Below are 25,503 nucleotides of genomic sequence, written 5' to 3' on the forward strand. Positions count from 1 at the left end.
AAACAACTAGAACTAACTAGTGAGGAGATTGGGGTCTGGAGCAAATGCAGTGGGGAGGGCGCTGGCCTCATATGCAGCTGGCCCGAGATGATTCCTGCCACCCCATGGGTCCTTTGAGCCCTAGGAGTGATCCCTGCTCAAAGTGCAAGGAACGAGCACTGAGCATTACTGGGTGCAGCTCCAAAACAAAACAAAAAGGGCCAGGGAAAGCACGTGGCTTCGAGTGCCCGCTCTACATGCCTCGGCTCAGTCCCTGGCCCGTCACAGCCCTCCCAGCAGGCTGAGCACTGTGTGGAAGGCTACACCAGTACTTCCCTGCCAAAAGAACTGAAGAGACAGAAATAAGCCCCGAGTACAGCTGGGAGTGGTCCAAAGACAAAACAAAACATTGCTGGGGATCCAACCCGACTTGGCCAGATGCGGTGCAAGTGCCTTATTTCATGTCTGGGTCCAAACTCAAGTCTATACAGAACAAACTGGGGCCAGAGCGACAGTACAACACGTAGGGCGTTTGCCTCACACATGACCAACCTGGATCCCATCTCTGCTCCCCCCATTTGCTACCCCAAACCCCACCAGTAGTGATTCCTGGAGCACAGAGCTAGGAGTTACCCCTGAGAATCACCTGGTGTAGCCCAGAAACTTAAAAAGGAAACAAACAAAAAAACCCCACAAAAACAACCCTTGTAAAAATTACAAGACAAGTAATTTGAAAACTATATATAAAATGCTAGTGATCTTGGGAATTTTGTAGTTATGGACAACAGTATCCTTGGTAGAAACACACTTACTCTGATGTCCACCTGGCAGAGTGCGGACACCAGAATACGCTCTGTGGGGCCAGATGGGAGGGACCTTGCCTTGCGCACACCAGAACTTGATTAGATCCCTGGCACCACATTTGTTCCCAGAGCCTGCCAGGAAAGCACAGGGCCCCCAAAACAAACCAAAATAACCCTGAATACATCATACTGAAAGAGGATTCAGATCAACAAACACAGCAAAGCTGCCCCCAGGGTGGTGGGAGACTGCAGGGCAAGCACACAGGGTTCATCACACTATTCTCTTTATTTTTCTATATTTTTGAAATTTTCCATAACAAAATAAGCTTTGAAAAATGAGTCTTATTGAGTATTGCATTATAAAACATTAAATTTTTTCATTTTTTTAATGAAAACTTCCAGGCAGAAAATAGAATTTTCTGATGGATCACGAACTAGTACATTAATCAGATCTATTAAATTATTTAGAAACTGACAAATCACTCTAAAAATACTATACAAATCACTAAATGCCATTGTTATCAATAAAAGCACTGAAAATTGTAATTCTGAGCCAAAAGTAGAAAACCGATACATTAAACTTCAATTCCAGGAAACTGTGAGCTTTGGAGTCAGTCACATCTCAGTCTTTACCTAGCACTGATACTTTCTCTACTAGACAAAAGCATGCTGGCAAATCCTTTAACTTCTGTGTACACACACCCTGCAGGAAACAGAGTAGCAACACCTTAGAACTAAGTGGGCAGGCTGCGCTGGCTGGGAGCAGAGCACAGACATTGTCTGTCTGCCATGTGTCAGGCCCTGGACTCAAACCGCAGAGCCAAAATGTTGTTTTTATGGGTCACACACCCAGTGGTGCTCAGGGTTTACTTCTGGCTCTGCACTCAGGGATCACTCCCAGCAGGGCTCAGGGGACCATACGGGGTGCCGAGGATTTAACCTGGGTCAGCTGCGTGCAAGGCAACCGCCCTCCCCACTGTACCATCTCATTAGGCCCCCCAATAAAATGTCTAATCAGTAAAGCACTTAGCACAGGTCATGACATATAGTAATTACTCAGTAAATAATTCAGATCACTCCACAATCTTATCACTTTCAACTCTTCACATCTTTAAAACTGGGCCGCATCTCTTAATGGCTAGGGTACCCAGGTTGGACGGGAAAGTTTCCCCTGTTGTGGTACTTACCACAATGGTCACTACAGATAAAATCTACGGCTCTGTGGTACAGTATCAATCACGGTGAAGCTATATTCCTAATTTAAGACTACTCTAAATAATCTTTAATTTTTAAATTTTTTATAAAAGTCTGAGCAGAGTATTTCCAACACATCACAAACAGAACAGTTTTGAGACCATTAATTTTTGTAAAAAATGGTTTATCAATTCCATTTTTGTATAAAATACACGAGAGAAACCTTGCCAATCAGCACGTCACTACTGCCACATGAAGATACTTTCATCCTGCTTAGAGTCTAAGATTTCTCTGTCCTGTCTACAGTAACCATCTATGCTTCCCACTGAAATGCTCTCAACCCCCCCACGGCCCCGTCATCTTCCGTTCCAGCAACAGCACGATGCCAGGACGGAGAGTCACGGAAACTGCCTAGGCGGTCTTCTGCTGCCCCTTCTTCCCGATCAGAGACTTGTGGATGTGAGGGATCACACCTAGGGTGGAAAAAGCACAGTGACACAGTGTGACTGAGTCGCTAAGTCAGTGGAACCTGAAAAGGGGACATTTTACAGTATGAATTCGCTCTCGTTTCTCCAGTCTGGCCTGTTACAGTTCCTACACCAGGTGCCCTAAACAGGGACCAGAAATCCTTGAAAACTCGAGGAAACAGTGAGCTCTTGTGCATCTAAGCAGAGTGACCAGTGCTCCCAGGGGGCACTCCCAGGGTGGTTCTCGACAGACTGAGAAGTACAAGTTTATAGAGGGAGGCTGCTACTCTGGGGGGGTGTGGTGTACTCTGGGGGTGTTCTGTCTCTGGGAAATTAAGGGCAAATCAAGACAGCACCACTGATTTAGGTAACCTTCACAGCTGCCGACCTGGCTATTTATCTCAGCCCATACTTCCTATTACACAGGGTCAATTCCTCAGGGTCAATTTTTTTTCCGTTTTGCTTTTGGGCCACACCGGATGGTGTTCAGGGGACCAATGGTATGATGGGGATTAAACTCGGGTTGGCCATGTGCAAGGCAAGCGCTCTCCCTGCTCTACTATCTCTCTGGCACTTCAAGGTCAATTTTCAAAAAGCACATATAAAATTTAGTTATTTTTTTATTGTTCAGCTACTCCTGGTAGCACTCTCAGTGCTCAGGACTTATTCCTGGTGGTGCTCAGGGGACCAACAGAGTGCCTTGGAATCAAATCAAGCCTCCCACATACAAAGCAAGTGTTCTAGCCCTTTGAGAAATTTTCATAGCACCTATATAATTTAGACAAAGAACTTGCTAAAATAAAAATATTACTGTAGGGGCTGGAGAGATAGCACAGCGGGTAGGGTATTTGCCTTGCACGTGGCCGACCTAGGTTCGATTCCCAGCATCCCATATGGTCCCCTGAGCACCGCCAGGAGTAACTCCTGAGTGCAGAGCCAGGAGTAACCCCTATGCATCGCCAGATGTGACCCAAAAAGCAAAAAAAATATTACTGTATAGGTCACACTCTGGAGAAGGATGGGGTACTGAAAGGTATATATATATAAAAAAAAAATAACGAAGACTATGGCCTTGCTTCAGAGACCCATAAATAAATCTTGAAAGAAAGCAAAAGACACAGTTCATCTCAGACCCGTGCAAGGCTGAACAGACCAGGATAAATCAGAGTGGGGGGGGGGGCGGGTTAGCCTGGTGCCCACCCAAGCAGAGCCCCACAGCCATTTGCTTCCACAATCCAAAATTGTCACCATACTCCTAGCCGACTCCACTGTCTCGGGACAGACCTCACTGAGATATAATCTGCTGAAAATTCAGGTATATGGGTTTGTATTTGAAATCTCCAGGTGTTCTTGGGGTCAGGAAGGGCTACCTCCACTCACCTCCCTGTACTTCTAGAAGCCCTGGAAGTCACATTCACACCCCAAAGCTACCACCCAGTTAAAAAAGCTATTCCAGCCTTACCTTCTTGATAAAAATAATAAATGCCATGAACAAACACGGTAACTTCTTAGTACCTGTACTGCAAACCATAATGCACAAAAGGACAGAGAGAAAAGAAAAGTGCCTGCCATAGAGGAAGACTTGGGGGTGGGGGGCATTGGGGGAGGGTGGAAGGGAAACTGGTGATATTGGTGGTGGGAAATGTACACTGGTGGAAGGATGGATGGCTGTGTGACTGAAACCCAATCATGATTAGCATGTTATGATCTATCTCACGATGATTCAATAAAAATTAAAGAGAGAGGAAAAAAAGACTGCTCGTGGCTAAAACCCCAGAGCTTGAACAGACGTATCACTCACAGACTTTGTTTTCTAGCTGGAGATTTATACTGTATGAGCCACAGATCTGTAGGACGAAGAAATGATACATACCACCACCAGCTATGGTAGCCTTGATGAGAGAATCCAGCTCCTCATCACCACGGATGGCGAGCTGCAAGTGGCGCGGAGTGATCCGCTTTACTTTGAGGTCCTTGGAAGCGTTTCCTGCCAGCTCGAGCACCTACAAGGCATTGGCAGACGGCGTGTCACATGTGGAACAGAGCACTAAAGGGCTCAGCGAGGACTTGCAGTTATAGCTACAGTGATCACTGTAGCACCTGAGCATAAAGACACTGTATACATCAGCATGTATACACATAAATGCCACTAATACCTTTTTGTTTTGTTTTTCAGAGGCCTGTTGTTACTTCATTTGACCCTTTTATAATCACTCTCTGTGGGAGAATTAAATCTTGAGCAAAAAACTTCTGTAGAAAGAACAATACTGGGGCTGGAGTGATAGTACAGCAAGTAGGGCATTTGCCTTGCATGTGGCCGACCCGGGTTCAATTCCCAGCATCCCATATGGTACCCTGAGCACCGCCAGGGGTGATTCCTGAGTGCAGAGCCGGGAGTAACCCCTGTGCACTGCTGGGTGTGACCCCAAAAGCCAAAAAGAAAAAATAAAGAATACTATCCGTAATCAAGATCTCCAAAATAAAACATCTAAAAATTATGTAACTTATTTTATTTTTGTTTTCTGGACTACTGTAAACCAGTGCTTCAAATTAAAACATTTTTTTGTTTGTTTCTGTGCCACACCCAGCAATGCTCAGGGCTTACTCAGGGCCCAGTTCTGGTGGGGCTTGGGACCGTACAGACATGCAAGGCAAGGTCCCTACCCACTGTACTATTGTTCTAGTTCCTGGAATTGATTTCATACGTACAGAAAAGTTAAAAATATACTTCAGGGGGCTGGAGTGATAGCACAGCAGGTAGGGCGTTTGCCTTGCACATGGCCGACCTGGGTTCGATTCCCAGCATCCCATATGGTCCCCCAAGCACGGCCAGGAGTAATTCCTGAGTGCATGAACCAGGAGTAACCCCGGTGCATCGCTGGGTGTGACCCAAAAAGAAAAAAAAAAACAACTTCAGATAATTTTAGTCTGTTTTCCATTTGGGAGATGGGTTTGGCCACACATGGTTGTTCTCCGGGGTTACTCCTGGCTCTCTGCTCCAAGATCACTCATTTGCTCGGGGGACTCAGGTGTTGGGGATGGAACCGGGTCAGCCACACGTATGGCGAGTGCCCTCCCTTCAGTCCTATCTTCTCCAGTCCTGATTCTATTTTGAATATCCAGTTTTTAACTGGACCCTGTCATCCTGCAGGCAGTAAGCTAAGACATCAATTTTCAGCTAGAGAAATAGCAAACCAGCATTAAAAACAATAACCCCACAGGAGCCCAGCCAGCCAGGAATCAAGGTGCTTTCCTGTCTGCAATGCAGCCACCCCCAGTTCAGCCCTCAGCACTGCGAGGGAGTAGCTGTGAACCCTGCTAGGTGTTACCCCAAGCCCCACCCCAGAAAAATTACCCCGAAGTTTGGTGACTTCCTAAACCACCAGAGCCCTACTCTGTTCTCCTGGGGCAGGCTGAGTGAGGTTCAGCACAAACAGCTATAGTCTTCCCGAATGTTCCCCAGGAGAAGCCAAGGCTGAAAGCGAGTCCCCTAGCCTTAGAGTTTAGTCTCCTCCCTTCTTTCTTGGAGCTCACCAGTGGGGCAGTGGGGAGGGGGCTTGGGGGGGCTGCTACAGGCAATGCTGAGGGGACCGTGTGGTGCCAGGGTGGACTGTCCCGCTAGTCAAGCATGCACTCCTGCCCTCTGAGCTCTCCCGGGCCCTGATTTCAGTGTTCTGTATCTAGTACTGATGACTGAAATAACCGAATTCGACCCCTGGAAATAGTATCTGCTTCTGATGTTGGATCTATTTTTAATACTGTTTGATCTTGGAAACTGCAATTGAGTTAATTTACTTTTGCTATTTATTATGTAATTAAAAATTTACATAAAACAATATAAATTTATAATTTTATTTTGTAAACAAAATGGGTTTAGATAGGCGAAACATTCTGAACCCCAAGTCCATGCCTTCATGTGAAGAGAATGTGAGCCCTGCTGACGAGTCTGAGTGCCACAAGGAAGTGCAGGTGTCAGGCTGATAAGGGCGGAAGGGGGGTGAGACAGGGCTCTCAAGGTCGGAGGGCAGCATAACTTGGAGGGCGCTCACCTTGCGTGTGGTTGACTGCGGGTCAATCCCCAGAATCCCATATGGTCCCCAGAGCTCTGCCAGCTGTAATCAGTGATTTCTAAGTGCAGAGCCAGGAGATACCTGAGCACTGCCAGGTGTGGGCAAAATCTCAGTACCTTCTCAGTTCCATACTGCCATACAGACCCCCATCTTGGGAAATGCAGCGAAAACCTTCGCACTCAGTTACTGGCTCTCTGATGGACACAAGTGACTGGGCAGACCAGAGAAATGACAGCAATGCTGACACTTAAGATCAAACCAGGATCTTTCAGTCCAGTTCCCAACTATATCTGTCCTAGCACTTTCCTTTTGTTTCTGCTAGACTACTTACCTTGTCACCTAAGCTACCAACTTGGGGCCACACCTCAGGTCTTAGTCCTGACGGGTATGTGGTGCCTAGGCTTGAAATCAGGTCAGGGCACGCGAGGCCAGGGCCTGCCTGCTGCCCCACCTTGTGGGACCCGGGAGTTGACGGCTTCCTATTTGTTTTCCTTAAGAAGGAAGAGCAGGGATAGAGGAAGTACTGCTCCATCGCTCTCAAGAATTCAGAACTCTTGCCCAGGTGGGGAGGAAAACAGCTCAGCAGTAGAGTACAGGCCTGGCACGTGGAAGGAAGGCCCTAAGTTCGATTCCCAGCACGGCATGTGCCCCCAGCCCCAGTGCTACTAGATGTGGTTCCAAATACAAAAACACGGCCACCAAAAATTCATTGCCAATTAATTTTTCTGAGATGTCAAACTGAGCAAAATACAGAATTTTTTACATAGTCACAAAGAATCAGAAGAACCAATTAGGTCTTTTATCAAATTTCTTTTTAAAAAAAAAAAATTATTTTTTGCTTTTTGGGTCACACCTGGCGTTGCACAGGTATTCCTGGCTCATGCACTCAGGAATTACTCCTGGCAGTACTCGGGGGGACCATATGGGATGCTGGGAATTAAACCCGGGTCAGCTGTGTGCAAGGCAAACGCCCTACCCGCTGTGCTATCGCTCCAGCCCCTCAAATTTCTTATCAACAAATTACATGTGATTTTTTCCCCTTTTTGCCTCTTGGGCCATACTCGGCGATGCACAGGGGTTACTCCTGGCTCTGCACTCAGGAATGACTCCTGGCAGTGCTCAGGGGACCATATAAGATGCTGGGAATCGAACTCAGGTCAGCTGCATGCAAGGCAAACACCCTATCTGCTGTGCTATCATTCCAGCCCCATGTGTCTTTTAAATATACCATCACCCCCATTTTCTTTCTTTCTTTTTTTTTTTGCTTTATGTCTTGGGTCACACCCAGAGATGCTCAGGCGTTACTCCTGGCTGTGCAGTCAGGAATTACTGCTGATGGTGCTCAGGGGACCATATAGGATGCTGGGGATCGAACCCAGGTTGGCTGCGTGCAAGGCAAACGCCCTAACCGCTGTGCTATCACGCTGGTCCAACCCCCCCCCCCCCCATTTCAATACCTAAGAGGTCATGTTGTAATTTCACCAACTACACACGTACTTCAGAGTCTGCCTAACAAGCAGCACTGTGTGTGCATCATCTGACAGTCCACTGCCAGGCCTCTTAAGCGCAGGATCACTGGCTGGCTGGGGCATCAGAAGCCGCGGCTCCCACCTTCTGCCACTACCAGGACGGAAACAGGAATGGAGGCTAGAGCATATTCCCAGCGCATGGGAAGCCTGGAGCTGCCCTAGGCACCACAGGGTCCATAGCACTGCTGTGGTATCGTGCCAGGAGCAGCTCCGAGTGCCATCCAAAACCAAACAACAACAAGGCATGCAGAGAGCTTGAAGGCAACCCAGGAGGTTGGTGAGAATGAGTTCACAGCACTGCTGCAGGGCCCAGAACTGCAAGGCACGGAGCAGCCCATAGTTCCCAAGCGCTGCTGGGTGTGGTGATGTGAACAAAGGGCTAGGTTGGGGACAGCAGGATGCCCCGAGCCCACACGAGTGATCCCTAAGCAGAGACCGGAGTAAGCTCTGAGCACTTTGGCTGTGGCTCGAAAAACAAAAACAACCAAAATAAAACAAGACCAAAGGATAGAGGAGCCAGACGATGGCACAGTGGGGAGGGTGCTGGCCTAGGTTCATCCCCGGCACCTTCCATGGTCCTCAGCCCACCAGCAGTGACCCTGCTCACTGAGCCAGGAGTAAGCCTGGAGCCCCACTGGGTGTGGCACCCCCAAATTAAAAAAAAAAGTAAAAAATGGATAGAGGGTGGCAGGAGAAATAGTACAGCGGGTAGGGCACTTGTCCTGGCCGACCTAGGTTCAATTCTCCGGCCTGGTACATGGTCCCTGAGCACCACCAGGAATAATTAATTCCTGAGTGCAGAGCCAGGAGGAACCACCACACATCGACAGGTATGACCCAAAAAGTAAAAAAAAAAAAAAAAAAAAAAAAAACAAACCCACATGGGTTGGAGGCGCCAAAGTTGGGGTGACACCTTAGCAGACAGAGCACATCTCCAGCACCACAGGACCAAGTACCAAGTCAGGGGCAGCTCCCAAGTGCGAACGTGCACGGTCCCCAAAGCAAGCCCACTGGCCAGGAACGCAAACCCTTGCTGAAGTCTAAGAACGAGCACACCAAGGCAGCCGGAGGGGCAGGACAAGGGTCGATTCACTGCGAGGCGCTGTCAACCCAGACACTGTGTGTGGGTTCTGAACACCACTTAGAGTGATCCCTGAGCACTGTAGTATGCCTCCAACTTCTCTTCAGCAAAGTAACTCCAAACAGAAAAGCAAGTAAGCCGAGGGCCAGGGATGCCCAAAGAGCTGGAGCACATGCAGACTCCATTGCCAGGTCCCGGCACGGAAACATCAGTTCAGATCACCTGGAGGGGCCCGGAGCCCTGAGCACTGTTTGGGAGAGCCTCTCGCCCTCTCCCCTTCCCTCCAATAAATAGCTTCTCTTTTTGACACTGCAGGAGCAGGTGGGTCAGAAACGTGTGGCATGGCCATGCGAGAAGCTGACGAGCCTTTCTGGTCCCACACCCACTTTCACAGGCCTCCACTCCTGGTTTAGGGGGGTCCGAGCCCTTGACCAACCTCGGCAGTGAGGTACTCCAGGATGGCTGCGCTGTACACCGCGGCTGTGGCACCGACTCTTCCGTGACTTGTGGTGCGTGTCTTCAGGTGTCTGTGGATGCGGCCCACAGGAAACTGAAAGAGAGAGCACGCCAATGGGGTGCGTTGACAGGATGCGCGCGAGCATGAGCAAAGGCGGCAGAGCCCAAGTGAAGCAGAGCCCCCTGCCATCTAATAGTCTTTTTTTTCCTTTTTGGGTCACACCTGGCGATGCACAGGGGTTACTCCTGGCTCATGCACTCAGGAATTACTCCTGGCAGTGCTCAGGGTACCATATGGGATGCTGGGAATCAAACTCTGGTCGGCCACGTGCAAGGCAAAAGCCCTACCCACTGTGCTATCTCTCCAGCCCCCAACAGTCTTTAGTTTGTGAACTATATCCTAATTATCACCTTCACCGAGAACATAAAAAATTAAATGCCACAGGGTTTATAATTTAACCTCTGCAAAACATCATGAAGCACTGGTCTGAAACGAAAGAGGAGTTGTGAAGTGCAGGCGCGGGGCCCGACAATCCCACTGGTGTTTGGGAATCCACTCACACCCAGACACAAAGCCTCGGGCCCCACAGTCTTCTCTCCACTGTTCCTGAGCACCCTGTTCCTGGAGAAATAGTACAGCGGGGCCCGACTATTAGTTGTGAGAAACACTCTCTGAAAGAGCAGTCTGGCCTCCCCACTCCCGCAGCCTCCGTACCCCTCTGCCTGGCCCCAACACCTGTTTTCCTCTAGCCCTCCACACCCCACCTGACTGTGCAGCCTCTCAACAACTTCCTTTAACCATCTCCATTCCTTTCGCACATCGCCCTTAAATTCTACAGTGAGGACCGGAGAGATAGTACATTTAAGGCATTTGTCTTACGTGTGGCCAACCCCAGATTGATCCCAGCATGGAATATGGTCTGCCAAGCATCAGCAGGAGTGAACCCTGTGCACAGAGCCAGGAGTAGCCCCTGAGCACGGTCCCCAATACCAAAGAAAAAATAACAAAACCAACAAACAAAACCCTCCACATTTACAAAACATTCCAACAGGCACCTCCTTTCTGTTTTCTGGGTCACACCCAATGGTGCTCAGGGGTAACTCCAGGTTCTGTGCTCAGGAATCACTCCTCGTGCAGCACGAGAAACCACAGATCAAACCCGATCAGCCACATACAAGGTACCCTACCTGCTGTACTGTCTCTCCAGCCACGCTCCGCGCCCTCCTTTCTAAAGACAAATTAAAAGCAAATTCTAAGACCCTTACTTTCTTCTTACTATTTTTTTCCTGATACAAGTTTGGCTTGATTAAATACCATTCTTGGTATTTTGGGGCCTGGGGTGAGAGTGCCAATCGCCAATCCCCGGCATCCCATATGGTCCTCAAGTACTGCCAGGAGTGATTCCTGAATGCAGACAGGAGTAAGCCCTGAGCATCACAGGCAGGATGTGACCCCCCCCCCCAAAAAAAAAACCCCAAACAAAAATTAAAAACAAAACAAAACAACAAAAAGCCATTTTTGAAGGCTGAGGGCAACACTTTCTCTCCCTCTTTAAAAACTTTATATTTTTTAAGTTGAATCACCATGAGATATACAATTACAAGACTGTTCATGTCCAGGCTTCAGTCACACAATGGCCCAACACCCATCCCGCCAGTAGTGTTCATTTCCTACCACCAATGACCCCAGTTTCCCTCCCCCTCTGCCCCCACCCCCAGCCTGCCTCTATGGTAGTAGGCAGGCACTTTCCTTCCCTCCTCCCTCCTTCGTTCCCTCCACCACCCCACTCTCTCTCTCACCTCACTCCCTCTCTCTCTCCTTCTGGGCACTATGGTCTGCAATATGACAACATTTTCTTTTTTGCTTTTTGGGTCACACCCAGTGACACACAGGGGTTACTCCTGGTTCATGCACTCAGGAATTACTCCTGGCCATGCTCAGGGGACCATATGGGACGCTGGGAATCGAACCCGGGTTGGGCCACATGTAAGGCAAACGCCCTACCAGCTGTGCTATCACTCCAGCCCCTGATGACAACATTTTAAATCACAAAATATGCACTTCTAGATTACAACCATAAGGAAAAAAGGTGTATTTTCTTCCTTTTATATTTTTAAATTATTATTCATTTTGGTCTTTTGGCCACACCTGGTAGTGCTCAAAGCTTACTCCTGATTCTGTGCTCAAGGTTCATGCCTGGCAATGCTTGGGTAACCAGATGGAGTGCCAGGGATGAATTCCGGCAAGCCCCTACCTGTTGTACTACTGCTCCAGCCTCTTCCTTTTCCTTTTTCCCTAAAAACTCCTGAGCTTGCTAAAGCAGAATCTGTACCTTATTTATTCTCAGAGACTGAGCCTATTGTCTGATACATAAAAGGGCCTTGAAAATGCGAGCCAGAATAATAGTATAGCTGGTAGCTCTTGTCTTGCACGGGGCTGACCTGGGTTTGATTCTGGAACCCCATATGGTACACTGAATCCACCAGGAGTGATCCTTGAATGCAGAGCCAGGAGTAGTCCCTGAGAGCCGCCATGCATGGTCCAAAAACAAAAAAAAAAACAAAATCACTCTAGGTTGCAGAGATTCTCACAGATTTCTAACACTAACCTCACGATACTTCAGTCTTCGGCTAAAAGTTGTCTCTGGGGCTGGAAACATAGTACAGTGGGTAGGGCTTTTGCCTTGCACATAGCTGATCCAGGTTTGATCCCTGGGATCCCATATGGTCCCTCTAGCACTGCCAGGAGTAATTCCTGAGTGAGGAGCCAGGAGTGATCCCTGAGCATCACCGGATGAAGCCCAAACCTCCCCCGCACCATGACTCTCAAAATAATTGTGTCTCTGAGGGATCCACCAATAGATCTCGTGTTCCTTTCTCAAACATTACTTGGGAAACTTATCTAGAGAACAAACTATCAACTTTTTGGTAAGTGATCTTATTTAAAATTACTTAAAAACTAGACTCAAATTGACAACCTCTGGGACATTTTAACCTAGATATTTTGGTGGAATTTCAAAATCATTCCACTTTAACAAAACTCATATTTTAGCCCTCCATTCCTCTAAGTCTTAATAGGAACCTCTGACTCAGGACCAGAGCAATAGTACAACAGGGTGGGCTCTATCCTTGCATGCAGCCAACCCAGGTTTGATCCCTGACATCTCAGATGGTCCCCAAGCAACACAAGGAGTAGTTCTGGAGTGCCCAGGAAGTAAACCCTGAGTATTGCTGTGTGGATGACCCAAGAACAACGACGACAACAAAAAAGCAAGCAAGCAACCTCTGAGCACCCCCCTTTCCCTGAACCTTCCCTCCTTGTCTCTACACCTCCAGAGTCCCTATCCCTTTATCCCACCCCAAAGCATCATCACCTTATTCCACACCCACTGCGAGGCCCCACGTTGTCTTCCCTTCCCTACATTAAGGGGTTAGTTGTGTGGTGCTTAAACAGAGAATATGCCCATCAAGCGCAATTCAGCACCTGTCTACTTCCCTGGATCAGGGCATCCTTCCACTCAAGAAAGGCTTGCTTAATGCCAAAGGATAAAATCCAAAATTTCTTTTCTGGGGGCTGGAGCAATAGCATAGCGGGTAGGGTGTTTGCCTTGCATGCGGCTGATCCAGGTTCGATTCCCAGCATCCCATATGGTCCCCTGAGCGCCACCAGGAGTAATTCCTGAGTGCAGAGTCAGGAGTAACCCCTGTGCATTGCCGGGTATGACCCAAAAAGCAAAAAAAAAAAAAAAAATTTCTGGGCCACACCCAGTACGCAGGAGACTATTTGGGGTGCTGGGGATTGAACCAGGCTCAACCACATGCAAGGTATGCATCAGCTGTCAAGCCTCCCAAATTAAGTTTTTTTAAAGTGTGTGCTGATAGCGATATGAAAGGTAAGATCTTTGCCGCCTGTTTCATTTTCATGTTTAGTTCTGTGGCACCTTTATATACTGTAACCAATGCCATTAATTTTTATCAAAGTATTGATGATTCTTTTTTTTTTTTCTTTTTGGGTCACACCCGGCGATGCTCAGGGGTTACTCCTGGCTCATGCACTCAGGAATTACTCCTGGCAGTGCTCGGAGGACCATAAGGGATGCTGGGAATCGAACCTGGGTCGGCCATGTTGGCTGCATGCAAGGCAACCACCCTACCCGCTGTACTATCGCTCCAGCCCAGTATTGATGACTGTTACTTTCAATAAAGGGTGTTCATTAATGCCACTGAAAGAAAATCCAAAACCTTCCTATTTTAAAAGGTTCTCAGATGCAGGGTCTGATGCATTCACAAAATTTTGAGCCTGTGCATTAAAAGTTGCAACAACTCAAATACATGAAGTTAAAAATATGGGGCATGTTGAATTTCCACTCAGCGTATGAGACGCTATTGGGGACCTACCTCAAAGACTAGGAGATAGTTCACAACTCTGACTCAGGCTGGAGACAGTACACAGTGTTTGCCTTGCGTGTGGCTGACCCTACCTGGATCCCCCACACTACAAATGGCCCCTCAGCCTCACAGGGAAAGACCTCGGAGCAGAGCTAGGACCCCACACACCACTGGGCGTGGCAACAAAACAAAACAAAACAAAACAGACCCCAAAATTCCTGTAATTAGCACAGCGGTAGGGCGTTCGCCTTACAAGCGGCCAACATGGCCGACCTGAGTTCGATCCCTCCGCCCCTCTCGGAGAGCCCGGCAAGCTACCGAGAGTATTGGATATGCCAGACACAGTAACAACAAAGTCTCCAATGGAGACGTTACTGGGCCCGCTCGAGCAAATCGACGATCAACGGGAGGGCCTTTACCTTTACAAACCCCTTAAAAAAAGAGGATATTCAGTTGAATATGATATAATTTGTAAGAGAACCAAGAATACGACAATAAAATATGGAGATAATGAAGATTCTTTTGTTTTATTTTGTCTTTAGTCCAGACCTGGCAGCACTCAGGGAACACCACTGGCTCTGTGCTTGGGACTGCCCTGAGCCACACTGGGGCCGGAAAGGCCGGGTCAAGTCCTGTCCCCTGCATATGATGCAGGCACTCAGCTCAGTGCACTATCTCTCCAACTCAAGATAATCACAATTTTGAGAGAGCTAAATCACTAAGTTCATTTAAGACCATAGTTTATTCTCACTTAGAAAACAAAAATGGTGGTTGTCTAATGACACATACTTTGGCTAATCAATCCCATCATGAAAGGTCAGAAGTCGAAGTCTGTCCTGCAGCTAACCACGGAGCTGAGGATCACAAGTCCCACAAACACACGACCCCGCGTAAGCCCAGTGGCATGGAGAAGTTACCTGCAGCCCGGCCCTCTGGGAGCGAGACACTGCCTTCGCCTTGGCCTTCCCACTGTCCTTTCCAGCTTTGCCTCCAGCCTAGGCGAGAGAGAACGCTGATGAACAGCTGAAAATGCTGTCTTAAGACCAAACAGGTAGGTGAGGGATCAAGGTGTCAGGGCTGGGGTGTCAGGATAGCAAGTTTGTTTGCCTAGCATGTGGTCAACCTTGGTTCGATCCCCAGCATCCCATATGGTCCCCCAGCACTGCCAGGGGTGATTCCTCAACGCAAAGCCAGGAGTAACCCTTGAGCATCTCCAGGTGTGGCCCCCAAACAATACAGGGGCTAAAGTGCTGGCCTTGTATGTGGCCCCCCAAGCATTGCCAGGAGTGATCTCTGTGTAATGCTGGGGTGGCCCTAAACCAACCTCCCCCCCAGCCCATGAGGTCATACTATATATACTTATAAATGAGATTTCTAAGAATACAAGCAGATTTTTCAAATCTTAACTAAATTCTCTTTCATCAGGTCAACATAACTTTATGCTTGAGATATTTCACAGAGGAAAAAATGTGGGTCTTCTTGGGGGCTGGAGAGATAGCACAGCAGGTAGGGCGTTTGCCTTGCACGCAGCTGACCCGGGTTCGATTCCCAGCATCCCATATGGTCCCCTGAGCACTGCCAGCAGTAACTCCTGAGTGCAGAGCCAGGAGTAACCCCTGTGCATCGCCAGGTGTGACCTCCCCCCCCAAAAAAAAACGTAGATCTTCTCAAGTGCTGCTCGGGTAATCTGGGGGCCCCGCTGGTAAGCAGGGCTGCCAGGGCTGCACTCAGTGGAACTGGGGGGATCACATGGTGCTGGGAATCGACTTGGGCCAGGCAAATGCCAGTCAGAGGCCTTAACTGCTATATTATCTCCTGGTCCCTGAAACTAAGTTTTTGGGATTTTTTTTTTTGGGGGGGGGAGGTGAGGGCTACGCACATGGTGCTCAGGGCTTACTCCTCAGCAATCGGGAGTCACTCCTGGTGGTGCTCAGGGGACTATAAGGGATGCAGGAGATCAAACCTGGGTTGGCCGTGTGCAACGCAAACACCCACCTGCTGTGCTATCGCTCTGGCCTCCGTGAAGTGAAACTACCTTTTATTTATTTATTCATTTATTGAATGGGGGGGGGTCATACCCAGCAATGCTCAGGGGTTCCTCCTGGCTCTGCACTCAGGAATAACTCCTGGCAGTGCTTGGGGGACCATATGGGATGTCAGGGATTGAACCAAGGTTGGCCACGAGCAAGGCAAATACCCTACTTACTGTACTATTGCTCTGGCCCCCTAAACTAATTTTAAAAATGTTAACACTAGGTTGTAATGAGAGCATAGCAGGTAGGGTGCATGCCTTGCACCCAGCCAAGCCAGGTTCAACCTCCAGCATCCCACATGTCAAGGGGATCCCTAAACACAAGAGCCGGGAGAAAGCCCTGAGTAAGTACTGCTGGATGTGGCCCCCAAACCAATAAATAGTCTATACTGTATATCATTTCCAAGATACATCAGATTTCAGGGGCCAGAGTAGAAGTTCAAAGGTACATGCTGTGCCTGTGGGAGGTCATGGCTGGACCCCTGAGCGCCTCTGGGACAGGACCCCTGAGCTTACAGCATTGCCAGGTATGGCTCAAAAACAAACAGAAATATTCAGATTTTAGCTTTGCCATGGGCGGGGGAGGGCTTACCAACAACAACAGTGACAACAAAACACCTCAGAGTGTTGGAACACAAAAATTACTATATGAATTAGCAATTCCACTCCAAGAAATTTCCTAAAGAGCTGAAAGCAAGGACTTAAAAAAAAAAGGTATCTAGGTATCTGTCTAACTCATGTTCATAGTATTATTTAAAATAAAAGATAGAAACGGGCTGGGGAGATTGTACAGTGGGTAGGACATTTGCCTTGCACGTGTGGCTGACCTAGGTTCTCTCCCCAACACCACATAAAGTCGTCTGGGCTCTACTAGGAGTGATTCCTGAATGCAGAGCCAGAAGCAATGCCTAAGCATTGCTGGGTGTGAACCAAAAACTGAAAAAAACAAAAACAAAAAAATGGATACATTTCACACATGAATGAAACCTGAAAACACTATACTAAGCAAAATCAACCAGTCACATAATACAGATAGGTGATTCCACTTAAATGCAGAGACTTATGATACAGTGGTGGTTATCAGAGGCCCAAGAGGTATGAAATAAGAGATATTTAATGACTATAGAGACTGGCATAGAGAATCACATTCTTAATGCATTAGTGGCTAAAAGTAATAAACATTTTGTTACATGTCAAAAAAAGAATTTGAAATCCACACTAAGTACCTCTTCCCCTTCCCCCTATGTCTACAGCCTCTTATGCTTATTGGGGGGGCCTACACCCCATGGTGTTTAGGGGCTACTCACGGGTCTGTGCTCAGGGACCATACCATGGATGCTTGTGGCCTGGCACTCCTGCAATACAAGAGCTTTACCACTGAGCTATAGCCCTGGTCCATACTAAAGGAGATTTTACAAATATTACTTTCCAATAACAGACAATAAGTAACTCTTAGATAATTTAAATGTTCACTAATAGGATACTGCATGCAAATAATACAGTTCAATATATAGATACTTCAGAAAGTAATGTTTAAACATCTGCAGAAAAACAACCTTAATAAAACATTTCAGGGGCATGCAGGTAGCTCTTACTGCAAAAACAGGGTATATTATATAGATTTGTATACCAAAAGTTTTAGAAGGTTACAGAGTAGTTTAAAGTCATTTGGCTCTGGGAGATAATATCAAGGATCTGGTTTTTGAGAGAAACCAATCTTCTCTTTGGGACTGTTTATAGAGTTTGATATTTAAATTTAAACATTTATTCTGTATGAAAAGTAGGGAGGGAGCAGACTTTAGCTCAGTGGCAGAGTGCATGTCCTGGGTTCTACCAGCACCCCTTCCCCCCAGTAAATAAAAAATAACCAGTTTACAATATTGTGGTGTGTATGTGTATGTTTTTTGGCCCATAACCCACAGTTAAACCCTGGGACTGTGATTCTGACTCAGGAGTCACTCTTAGTGACTGGGATTGAACCTAGGTGAACATGCAAGCCAAGTGCCTGACCAAAGTACGATTACTTTGGTCCCAGGGTCTCTATTTTTAAAGTGAGGGCAACTTTGAAAATGTCGTATTCTCTTGATGATGTTGTTCTTAAACATTTTTCAAAGTTGAAAACCAACTATAAAGTCTTCCAATTTTACGTGACCTAATGTTTAGATTCCAAAAGCAATAAAAAGAAAAAAAGGGGTTCTGGCAATTATCCGAAACAGGAATAAAAGCAATTCATTTAGGAAGACTGACAACCTTAACTGAGAGAACTGATAATTTATCATTTCTACCGGAATGCATAATTTGGGGGGGGGGCGGTAGGCACACACCCGGCGATGCCCAGGGGTCACTCCTGGCTCTGCCCTCGGGAATTACCTGGCAGTGTTGGGGGATCGAATCGGCTGTGAGCGAGGCAAATGTCCTGCCCGCTGCACTATCTCTACGGCCGGATGCATCATTCTTAAATAATGTTTAACTATTGCTATACAGAAAAAAAAATTACTGGAAGTGCCCCGCCTTACTTGAGACCAACTCAATTAGCAATGGACTCTAATCAGATCAAAGGCGGCTTTCCAAAAACTCTGTCTCCTAGAATAAAACACGAAAAGAAAAATCCGAACTGTACCGTGTGTCTAAACCCTGCCATAATCGACCCTGCAGGTCGCGGATCTTTAACGAAGGACGGAAAAGCCCCTTCGAACGGGTGCGCGTCCGTCCGCCGCGACCACCGGCCGGCCGGCTCGGGAGCGGGAACGCGCGGCCCGCCAACCCCGCGCCCGCCGGGCGTCTCCGGGGCAGGGACTCCGTCTCCGCGCTGACAGCTGCCGCCCCGCCAGCCGGACACGCCCCGGGACACGGCGCGCCGCCGCTCCCGGGTCCCCGGGAACGGCGCCGGCTCTCGGGCGGGCCCGGCCCGCCGCCCGCCCCTCCCGCCCGCCCGTACCATGGTCGTGGCCGCTCCCGCCCAGCGCCGCCGCCGCTCCTGCAGCACCGACCGCCGAGGCCGAGCCGGACAATACCCGACGCCCGCCTTGCACCAGCCTGGCCAATGCGCGGGCGTCTTGCTGATTTGAACCCTGGCGGCCACCCAATCGCGCGCCTCCTTCTAGGCCGCGTCCGGCCCCCGACACCTTCCCCTAACGGCTGTTCGTTTGTGCACACGGCACTTGGGGGCGGGGCCTCCAACCCCAAACACACAGACCCTCGGGGGGGGGCGTGGGGGCGTGGCCACACGCCGCTTTCCTTCGCCGGGCCCCGCCCAGCGGGGGGCGCAGGGAAGACTCAGCCAATGAAGCGAGGCACCAGCGGAAGTCAGCCAATGAGAACGTCGCCCGCCAGCTCAGGGGCGGGGAGCGGCGGAGGAATTCGTCAATGGGAGGGGTGGGAGGCTGCGGGGTTTTCCCGCGCGTTCTCAGGGTGGGCTCTAGGGGCACTGAGACCTTGGCAAGAAAAGCCTGGGGGAAGGTTGCTTCTCCGGGCGGCGTCACAGCTTCTGGGCGCTCGGTGCGAGCCGAACTGCGGTGGGCGCTGTGGCCTTTCTCCTGGGCTCTGTCGGTCAGCGCTCGGGCAGTCTTTGGGGACAGAAAACAACCCGACGCTGCGGGGTGCAGAGGCGGGGCTGCGGGGTGGAGGCGGGAAGATGCGGGGGCGAGGTAGGGGCTCTGGGGTGCAGGGACGGGAGGGCTGTGGAGTGCAGGGGTGGGGGTTGTGGGGTGCAGGGGTGGGGGTTGTGGGGTGCAGGGGCGGGAGGCTGCGGGGTGCAGGGGTGAGGGTTGTGGGGTGCAGGGGCGGGAGGCTGCGGGTGGAGGCAGGGGGGCTGCAGGCGCAGGGGCGGGAGCAGGCGGGGCTGCTGCGGGGTGCCGTGGGGTGCCGGTGACCACCGACTGGCCGGCCGGTCCAGCTCCTCGACGGGCCGGTCCGGCTCCTCGGCGGGCGCCGCCCTGGTTCGTGGTCTGCGCGGTGCGCGCCAGACCTTTGCGTCTTTCTGCCTTGAAGCCGCTGCCCTGGAATCTCCCCGGGCTGCACTGTCCTTGGTCCCGCTCCCCAGCGTGACACGGGATAGCGCTGGGAGAAAACGTCCAGGACACTAGTGCTTCAAGGGGACGAATTGGAGGAGAGGCCGGGAGTGAGGTCCAGAGAGTGGAAAGGCAAGAGTGCAGGGTCAGCTCAGGAAGGAGGGACGTGGGGTCCTACCAGGCGAGGGCAGCGAGCACTGACCAGTGCCCATTCCTGCCCCTTCAGTGGCAGCGTCTCAGCCTTCAGGCGTTAGAATGAGGTCGAGCTGGTCCCGCACGGCACCAGCCCCTCATCCCCTCCCCTGGGCACTGTCCTGGGTGCTGCGGACCAGCGTGGGGTAGAAGCAGCTCTCCTGCTGGATCCCACGCCAGTGTGGGTGCTGGTTCGCGCAGGACCTTGGCAGGACGCTGGGAGAGAGGCCAGGAGTGCAGGTGACAGGCTCTGAGAAAACAGCAGTGCGTGACCCGTCGTCAGGATGGACTGGACAAGGGGCGTACTGGGCGTCTTATTTGTCCACTCCACGGCCAGGGCTTCAAGTTCGCCTTTGTTGTTTCTCTCCCAGATGACTGCAAAGTCTGTGGATGCATGTCCTGTCTTTTTTGTTGGTTTGGGGGCCATATTGTGAGATGCCCAGGGCTTACCAGAGCAGAGCCAGGGGTAAACCCCGAGTGCCGCTGGGTGTGGCCCCCAAAGAACTGAAAATAATGGCTGTTTGCAGTGTGCATTATTTCAGTGATGTGTGGGAAGGTCGCTAGCAAGTAATACTATCCAATAAAGGTTAAGAAGCCTCCTTAACAGGAAATGCCTTTTCTTCCCTCTCTCTGTCCCCTGCAACACACCTCTCTCTACTTACTCTCCCCTTCTCTCCCTTTGGGGGCCACACCTGGCAGTACTCTGGGTTTACTTCTGGTTCTGGGCTCAGGAGTCACTCCTGGCAGGCAGGGGAATATATGGGATACTGGGTATTACTGGCTGTACTATGGCTCCGGCAGTCTCCCTCTCTTTTAAAGAGAAAGACGTTTCATGTCATTGATGCAGATAACTGATCAAATGGAGTTAGGGGTTGGAAAACAAACGATTCTTCTTCATCAAAAGAGAGTTTGGTCATGGAATATTGTATTCATGGAACCCTATCATTAGCAGTATTGCAATCATTAACAATATTGGTGCCTCAAGTGAAATTTGAAACTAAAATTATTTCCCCTAGAGCCACAATGACACTTCAGTGAATAAGGTGCTTGCAAGTGGTCTAGATTCGACCCCCAGCATTGCATATGGGTCCCTCAAGCACCACCAGGAGTGTTCCCTGAGAGCAGAGCCTGAAGGCAGTCCCAAGTGCTGCCAGTGTGGCCCAAGAACCAAAAATAGAACAAATAAAATGACATTTAAGTAGGGACCCTGGCACCACAAATGGTCCCTCAGGCACTCCACTGCATCTATTCTCCTAAGCTTTGCCAAGAGTGAGCCCTGAGCACCGCAGAGTGTGACCAACCCCCCCCACAAAAAGCCCTAAAAAATATTTATTGAAATTATTGATAATCTGATGTGCCTGAAGATTGTTTCAGAAATGATTGTCTTAAAGTTTTGATTCTGGAAAATAAGTGATAATCAATTGAATTGGTTCTGTGCCAGGGATGGAACCCAGGTAGGCCATGTATGAGACAAACCCTCTATACTAATACTCTGACCCCTAATCTGTAGCTTTGAGTATTTCTAAAGAACCATCTTTCCACCACATTTTTCCATATGCTAACTTTTTTGAGGTAAAATTTTACCATTTCTGCCTCGATGTGATATGTTAAAACCATTGAAGGCGGGGGTATGGTGCCGCCAGCAGGTCAATCTGTACCTGTGAGGCGAGTGCATCAGCAGCCTCATGGCGCCTTCAGACTTCCAGATACCCCAAAATTGCTGCTGTGCCTTTGGCCAGACCCCAAAAACTTGGGGCAAAGTTTACCAAGAAAGTAAACGGCCAAAAGTTAGGTATGTGGGAAACACACCCACAAACCACCTCCGGCTCAGCTATATAATAGGAGGCAAGGCTTCTTTGGTTCCTGATTGAACTGCTTAATGGACATGATCCCAGAGACTCAGAAACGAATCTCAGAACCCAGTGGCTTTAGGTAGAAATGCGTCTGGTCTCTGCAGTAGGCTACCGGTGCTGGGCCAATCCAGGTGGGAATAGGTTTCGTGCCTTGGCCTACTCCCCCTGGCGGCCCAGTGGCCGCCATCTGTCTGAGGCCACTGGATAGTCACATTTGGGCCCCCAGTGACGAGACACACAGGGCCTCACGGGATGAGGGTGGAGCCGGGCTTGTCCTCCCCACCCCAACGAGACCCCAAGTCATCGCCCACGAACAGCCTCTCTGGCTCCTGATCAAGCTGCTTAACGGCCATGATCCCAGAGACTCAGAAACAAATCTCAAAACCCAGTGGCGTTTGGCAGAAATGCATCTGGACTCCACAGTACATTACTGTCGCCTGGCCACCCCAGGGAGGAAAGGGTGTTGTCCCTCTGCCTGCTCCCTCTTGGCGACTTGGTGGCTGTCATCCTCCAGAGGCCATTGGACAGTCAGGCTTGGGCCCGCAGTGACGAAACTTGTTGGGTCTCACGGGATGGGGGGGGAGGTGGAGCCGGGCCTGTCCTCCCCACCCTAACGAGACCCCAAGTCATCGCCCACAAACGGCCTCTCTGGCTCCTCATCAAGCTGCTCAACGGCCTTGATCCCAGAGACTCAGAAACAAATCTTGAAGCCCAGCAGCTTTTGTCAGAAATGTGTCCGGACCCCGCAGTAGGTTACTGTCACCGGGCCACCCCAGGGGGGAATGGGTGCTGTCCCTCCGCCTGCTCCCTCTTGGCGACTTGGTGGCTGTCATCCTCCAGAGGTCATTGGACAGTCAGGCTTGGGCCCGCAGTGATGAAACTTGTTGGGTCTCATGGGATGGGGGGGGAGGTGGAACCGGGCCTGTCCTCCCCACCCTAACGAGACCCCCAAGTCATCGCCCACAAACGGCCTCTCTGGCTCCTCATCAAGTTGATCAACGGCCTTGATCCCAGAGACTCAGAAACAGATCTTGAAACACAGTGGCTTTTGTCAGAAATGTGTCCGGACCCCGCAGTAGGTTACTGTCACCGGGCCACCCCAGGGAGGAAAGGGTTCTGTCCCTCCGCCTGCTCCCTCTTGGCGACGTGGTGGCTGTCATCCTCCAGAGGCCATTGGACAGTCAGGCTTGGGCCCGCAGTGACGAAACTTGTTGGGTCTCACGGGATGGGGGGGAGGTAGAGCCGGGCCTGTCTTCCCCACCCCAATGAGACCCCAAGTCATCGCCCACGAATGGCCTCTTTGGCTCCTCATCAAGCTGCTCAACGGCCATGATCCCAGAGACTCAGGAGCAGATCTCTAAACCCAGTGGCTTTTGGCAGAAATCCCTCCAGATTTAAGTGTTAAAATTTCAGAACTTCAAAACCACATGGCCTTACTGCAGCCACACGACATCATATGTTATTCATAACCAGCAATAGAACACAAATTGTCTATTGTTGCCTTTTCAGCAGATCTGAGTGTTGGGGTAAAATCTTAAATAATGGTGGGTCTGGTGTCGAAATAGTGAATGTGATCAAAGTAGAGAGAGAGTAATGGGGAAATCATCTGCCCACAGGCAGGGGGAGGGTGTGGGATGGGGGTATACTGGGATTTTTGGTGGTGGAGAATGGGCACTGGTGAAGGTACGGATGTTTCATTGTATGATTGAGACTTAGACCCAAAAGCTTTGTAACTGCTCTCACGGTGATTCAATAAATAAAATTATAAAAAAATGGAAAAAGAAAAAAAAGTAAGGTGGAGTTCATGCACAATTCAATCAGCTAATCAGTGGCTGAATAAATAGCAGTACTCCTACAAAAAAAAAAACCATTGAAGGCTTTTTGTTCACTTTGTTTTGTGGCCACACCCAGCAGTGCTTAGGGCCTACTCCTGGCTCTGTGCTCAGGGATCACTCTTGGTGATGCTCAGGGTTGCCAGGGATCGAATGAGTCCAGCTAGGTGCATGCAGTGCAAGCATCTTAACTACTCTCTCGCCCGGAAATCAATGAGGTGTTTTTTTTTAATCCAACAAATGAAACCTTCAATTAATTAATTTATTATTATTATTTTTTGCTTTTTTTTGGGTCACACCTGATGATGCACAGGGGTTACTCCTGTCTCATGCACTCAGGAATTACTCCTGGTGGTGCTTGGGAGATCAAATGGAATGCTGGGAATTGAACCTGGGTTGGCCAAGGCAAATGCCCTGCCCACTGTGCTATCGCTCTAGTTCCCAAATGAAACCTTTTAAAGCCGTTGTTGTAATGGGTGTTTGCTGAACTGAGCATGCCAAGGAGTCAGTGGTGGGAGAGCAAGTGGTATCGGCTAGGTGAGCACCTGGAATCTTAGTGGTCCAAGAACCTGCTTTTATAGGGCATTGCTGCAAACTCATCACTCCTTTGCTTCATGCTCAAGGAATGTTCGCGCATACACATCATGGCACCTTATCAATATGGCCACAGGGAGTTTTCTAAAATCAACATTTTCTTTGCTTGGAATAGGGAAATTCGTTCTAAGTGCAGATAGGGTGGGTATCTTTTTGGGGGTGCCACACCTGACAGTGCTCAGGTTACTACTGGTTCTGCACTCAGGGATCACTCCTGGCAGTGCTCAAGGGACCATATGGGAAGCTAAGGATCAAACCTGGGTTGGTCATATACAAGGCATACACCCTCTCCACTAATATCATTCAGGTTCCAGGGTGGGCATCTTTTTTATTTTTGCTTTTTTTGGGGGGAGTCACACCTGGCGATGCACAGGGGTTACTCTTGGCTCTGCACTCAGGAATTACTCTTGGCAGTGCTCAGGGGACTATATGGGATGCTGCGAATCGAACCCGGGTTGGCCACATGCAAGGCAAACGCCCTACCCACTGTATTATCACTCCAGCCTCCCACCCATAAGCAAAATCATCACTTTAGATTACATGCTATGAATCAATTATAAAATCAGATACATATAAACTTTCATCATAATATCATATCCTCATAAAATACTTAGATTTCTGTTTATTCCAAAATGTAACAATGTAATATTTCCATTTCAACCATCTGATTAAACTGCTCTCTAATGAGTCATCTTACCTTTGCATGTAGTAATAAACTTTTGTCCATGTCAAGCCTCACGCATGAAGGAACCAGCAGAGGAACCCAGGTATGCAGGACTCGTGGCTGAGCTCTCCAAGCCTGCTCGGATTGGGACTGGACCTCCTCCACCCAGATCCCCAGTTTTCCAGTAACTTGGCAGTAACACCCACAAACTGCCCCCCCACCCCTGTGCCACGTAATCTTATCAATGGCCAAGGCCCAGAGACTAAAACAAAGTTCCCGGGAGAGAGCAACACAGTTTTTCCTGGAGCATGAGACCTCGATGTGGCTGTGTGTCCTCTTATACTCTAGCTCACTGATG

The 25,503-nt window shown here is 49.4% G+C and overlaps 1 protein-coding gene across 2 annotated transcripts in view; it reads right to left on the bottom strand.

The window, feature by feature from the left end:
- Positions 1-1,055: 1,055 nt before the first annotated feature.
- Positions 1,056-25,503, bottom strand: part of LOC130022732 (histone H2A.V) — a 129,294-nt gene continuing 104,846 nt past the window's right edge. The window contains exons 1-5 of one of the 2 annotated variants that reach the window (XM_056113542.1): positions 18,939-19,056; positions 14,886-14,963; positions 9,560-9,673; positions 4,317-4,446; positions 1,056-2,449 (exon numbers count right to left, since the gene is read on the bottom strand). In XM_056113542.1, coding sequence (XP_055969517.1) covers positions 2,388-2,449; positions 4,317-4,446; positions 9,560-9,673; positions 14,886-14,963; positions 18,939-18,941 — 387 coding nt within the window. In that variant the 5' untranslated portion in view covers positions 18,942-19,056 and the 3' untranslated portion in view covers positions 1,056-2,387. Of the gene's footprint in view, positions 2,450-4,316; positions 4,447-9,559; positions 9,674-14,885; positions 14,964-18,938; positions 19,057-25,503 lie in introns of those variants that run through there. The other variant, XM_056113543.1, reaches the window with a different exon arrangement.

This window comes from Sorex fumeus, unplaced genomic scaffold (assembly GCF_029834395.1).
Source record: "Sorex fumeus unplaced genomic scaffold, SorFum_2.1 ptg000020l, whole genome shotgun sequence".
NCBI lineage: Eukaryota > Metazoa > Chordata > Mammalia > Eulipotyphla > Soricidae > Sorex > Sorex fumeus.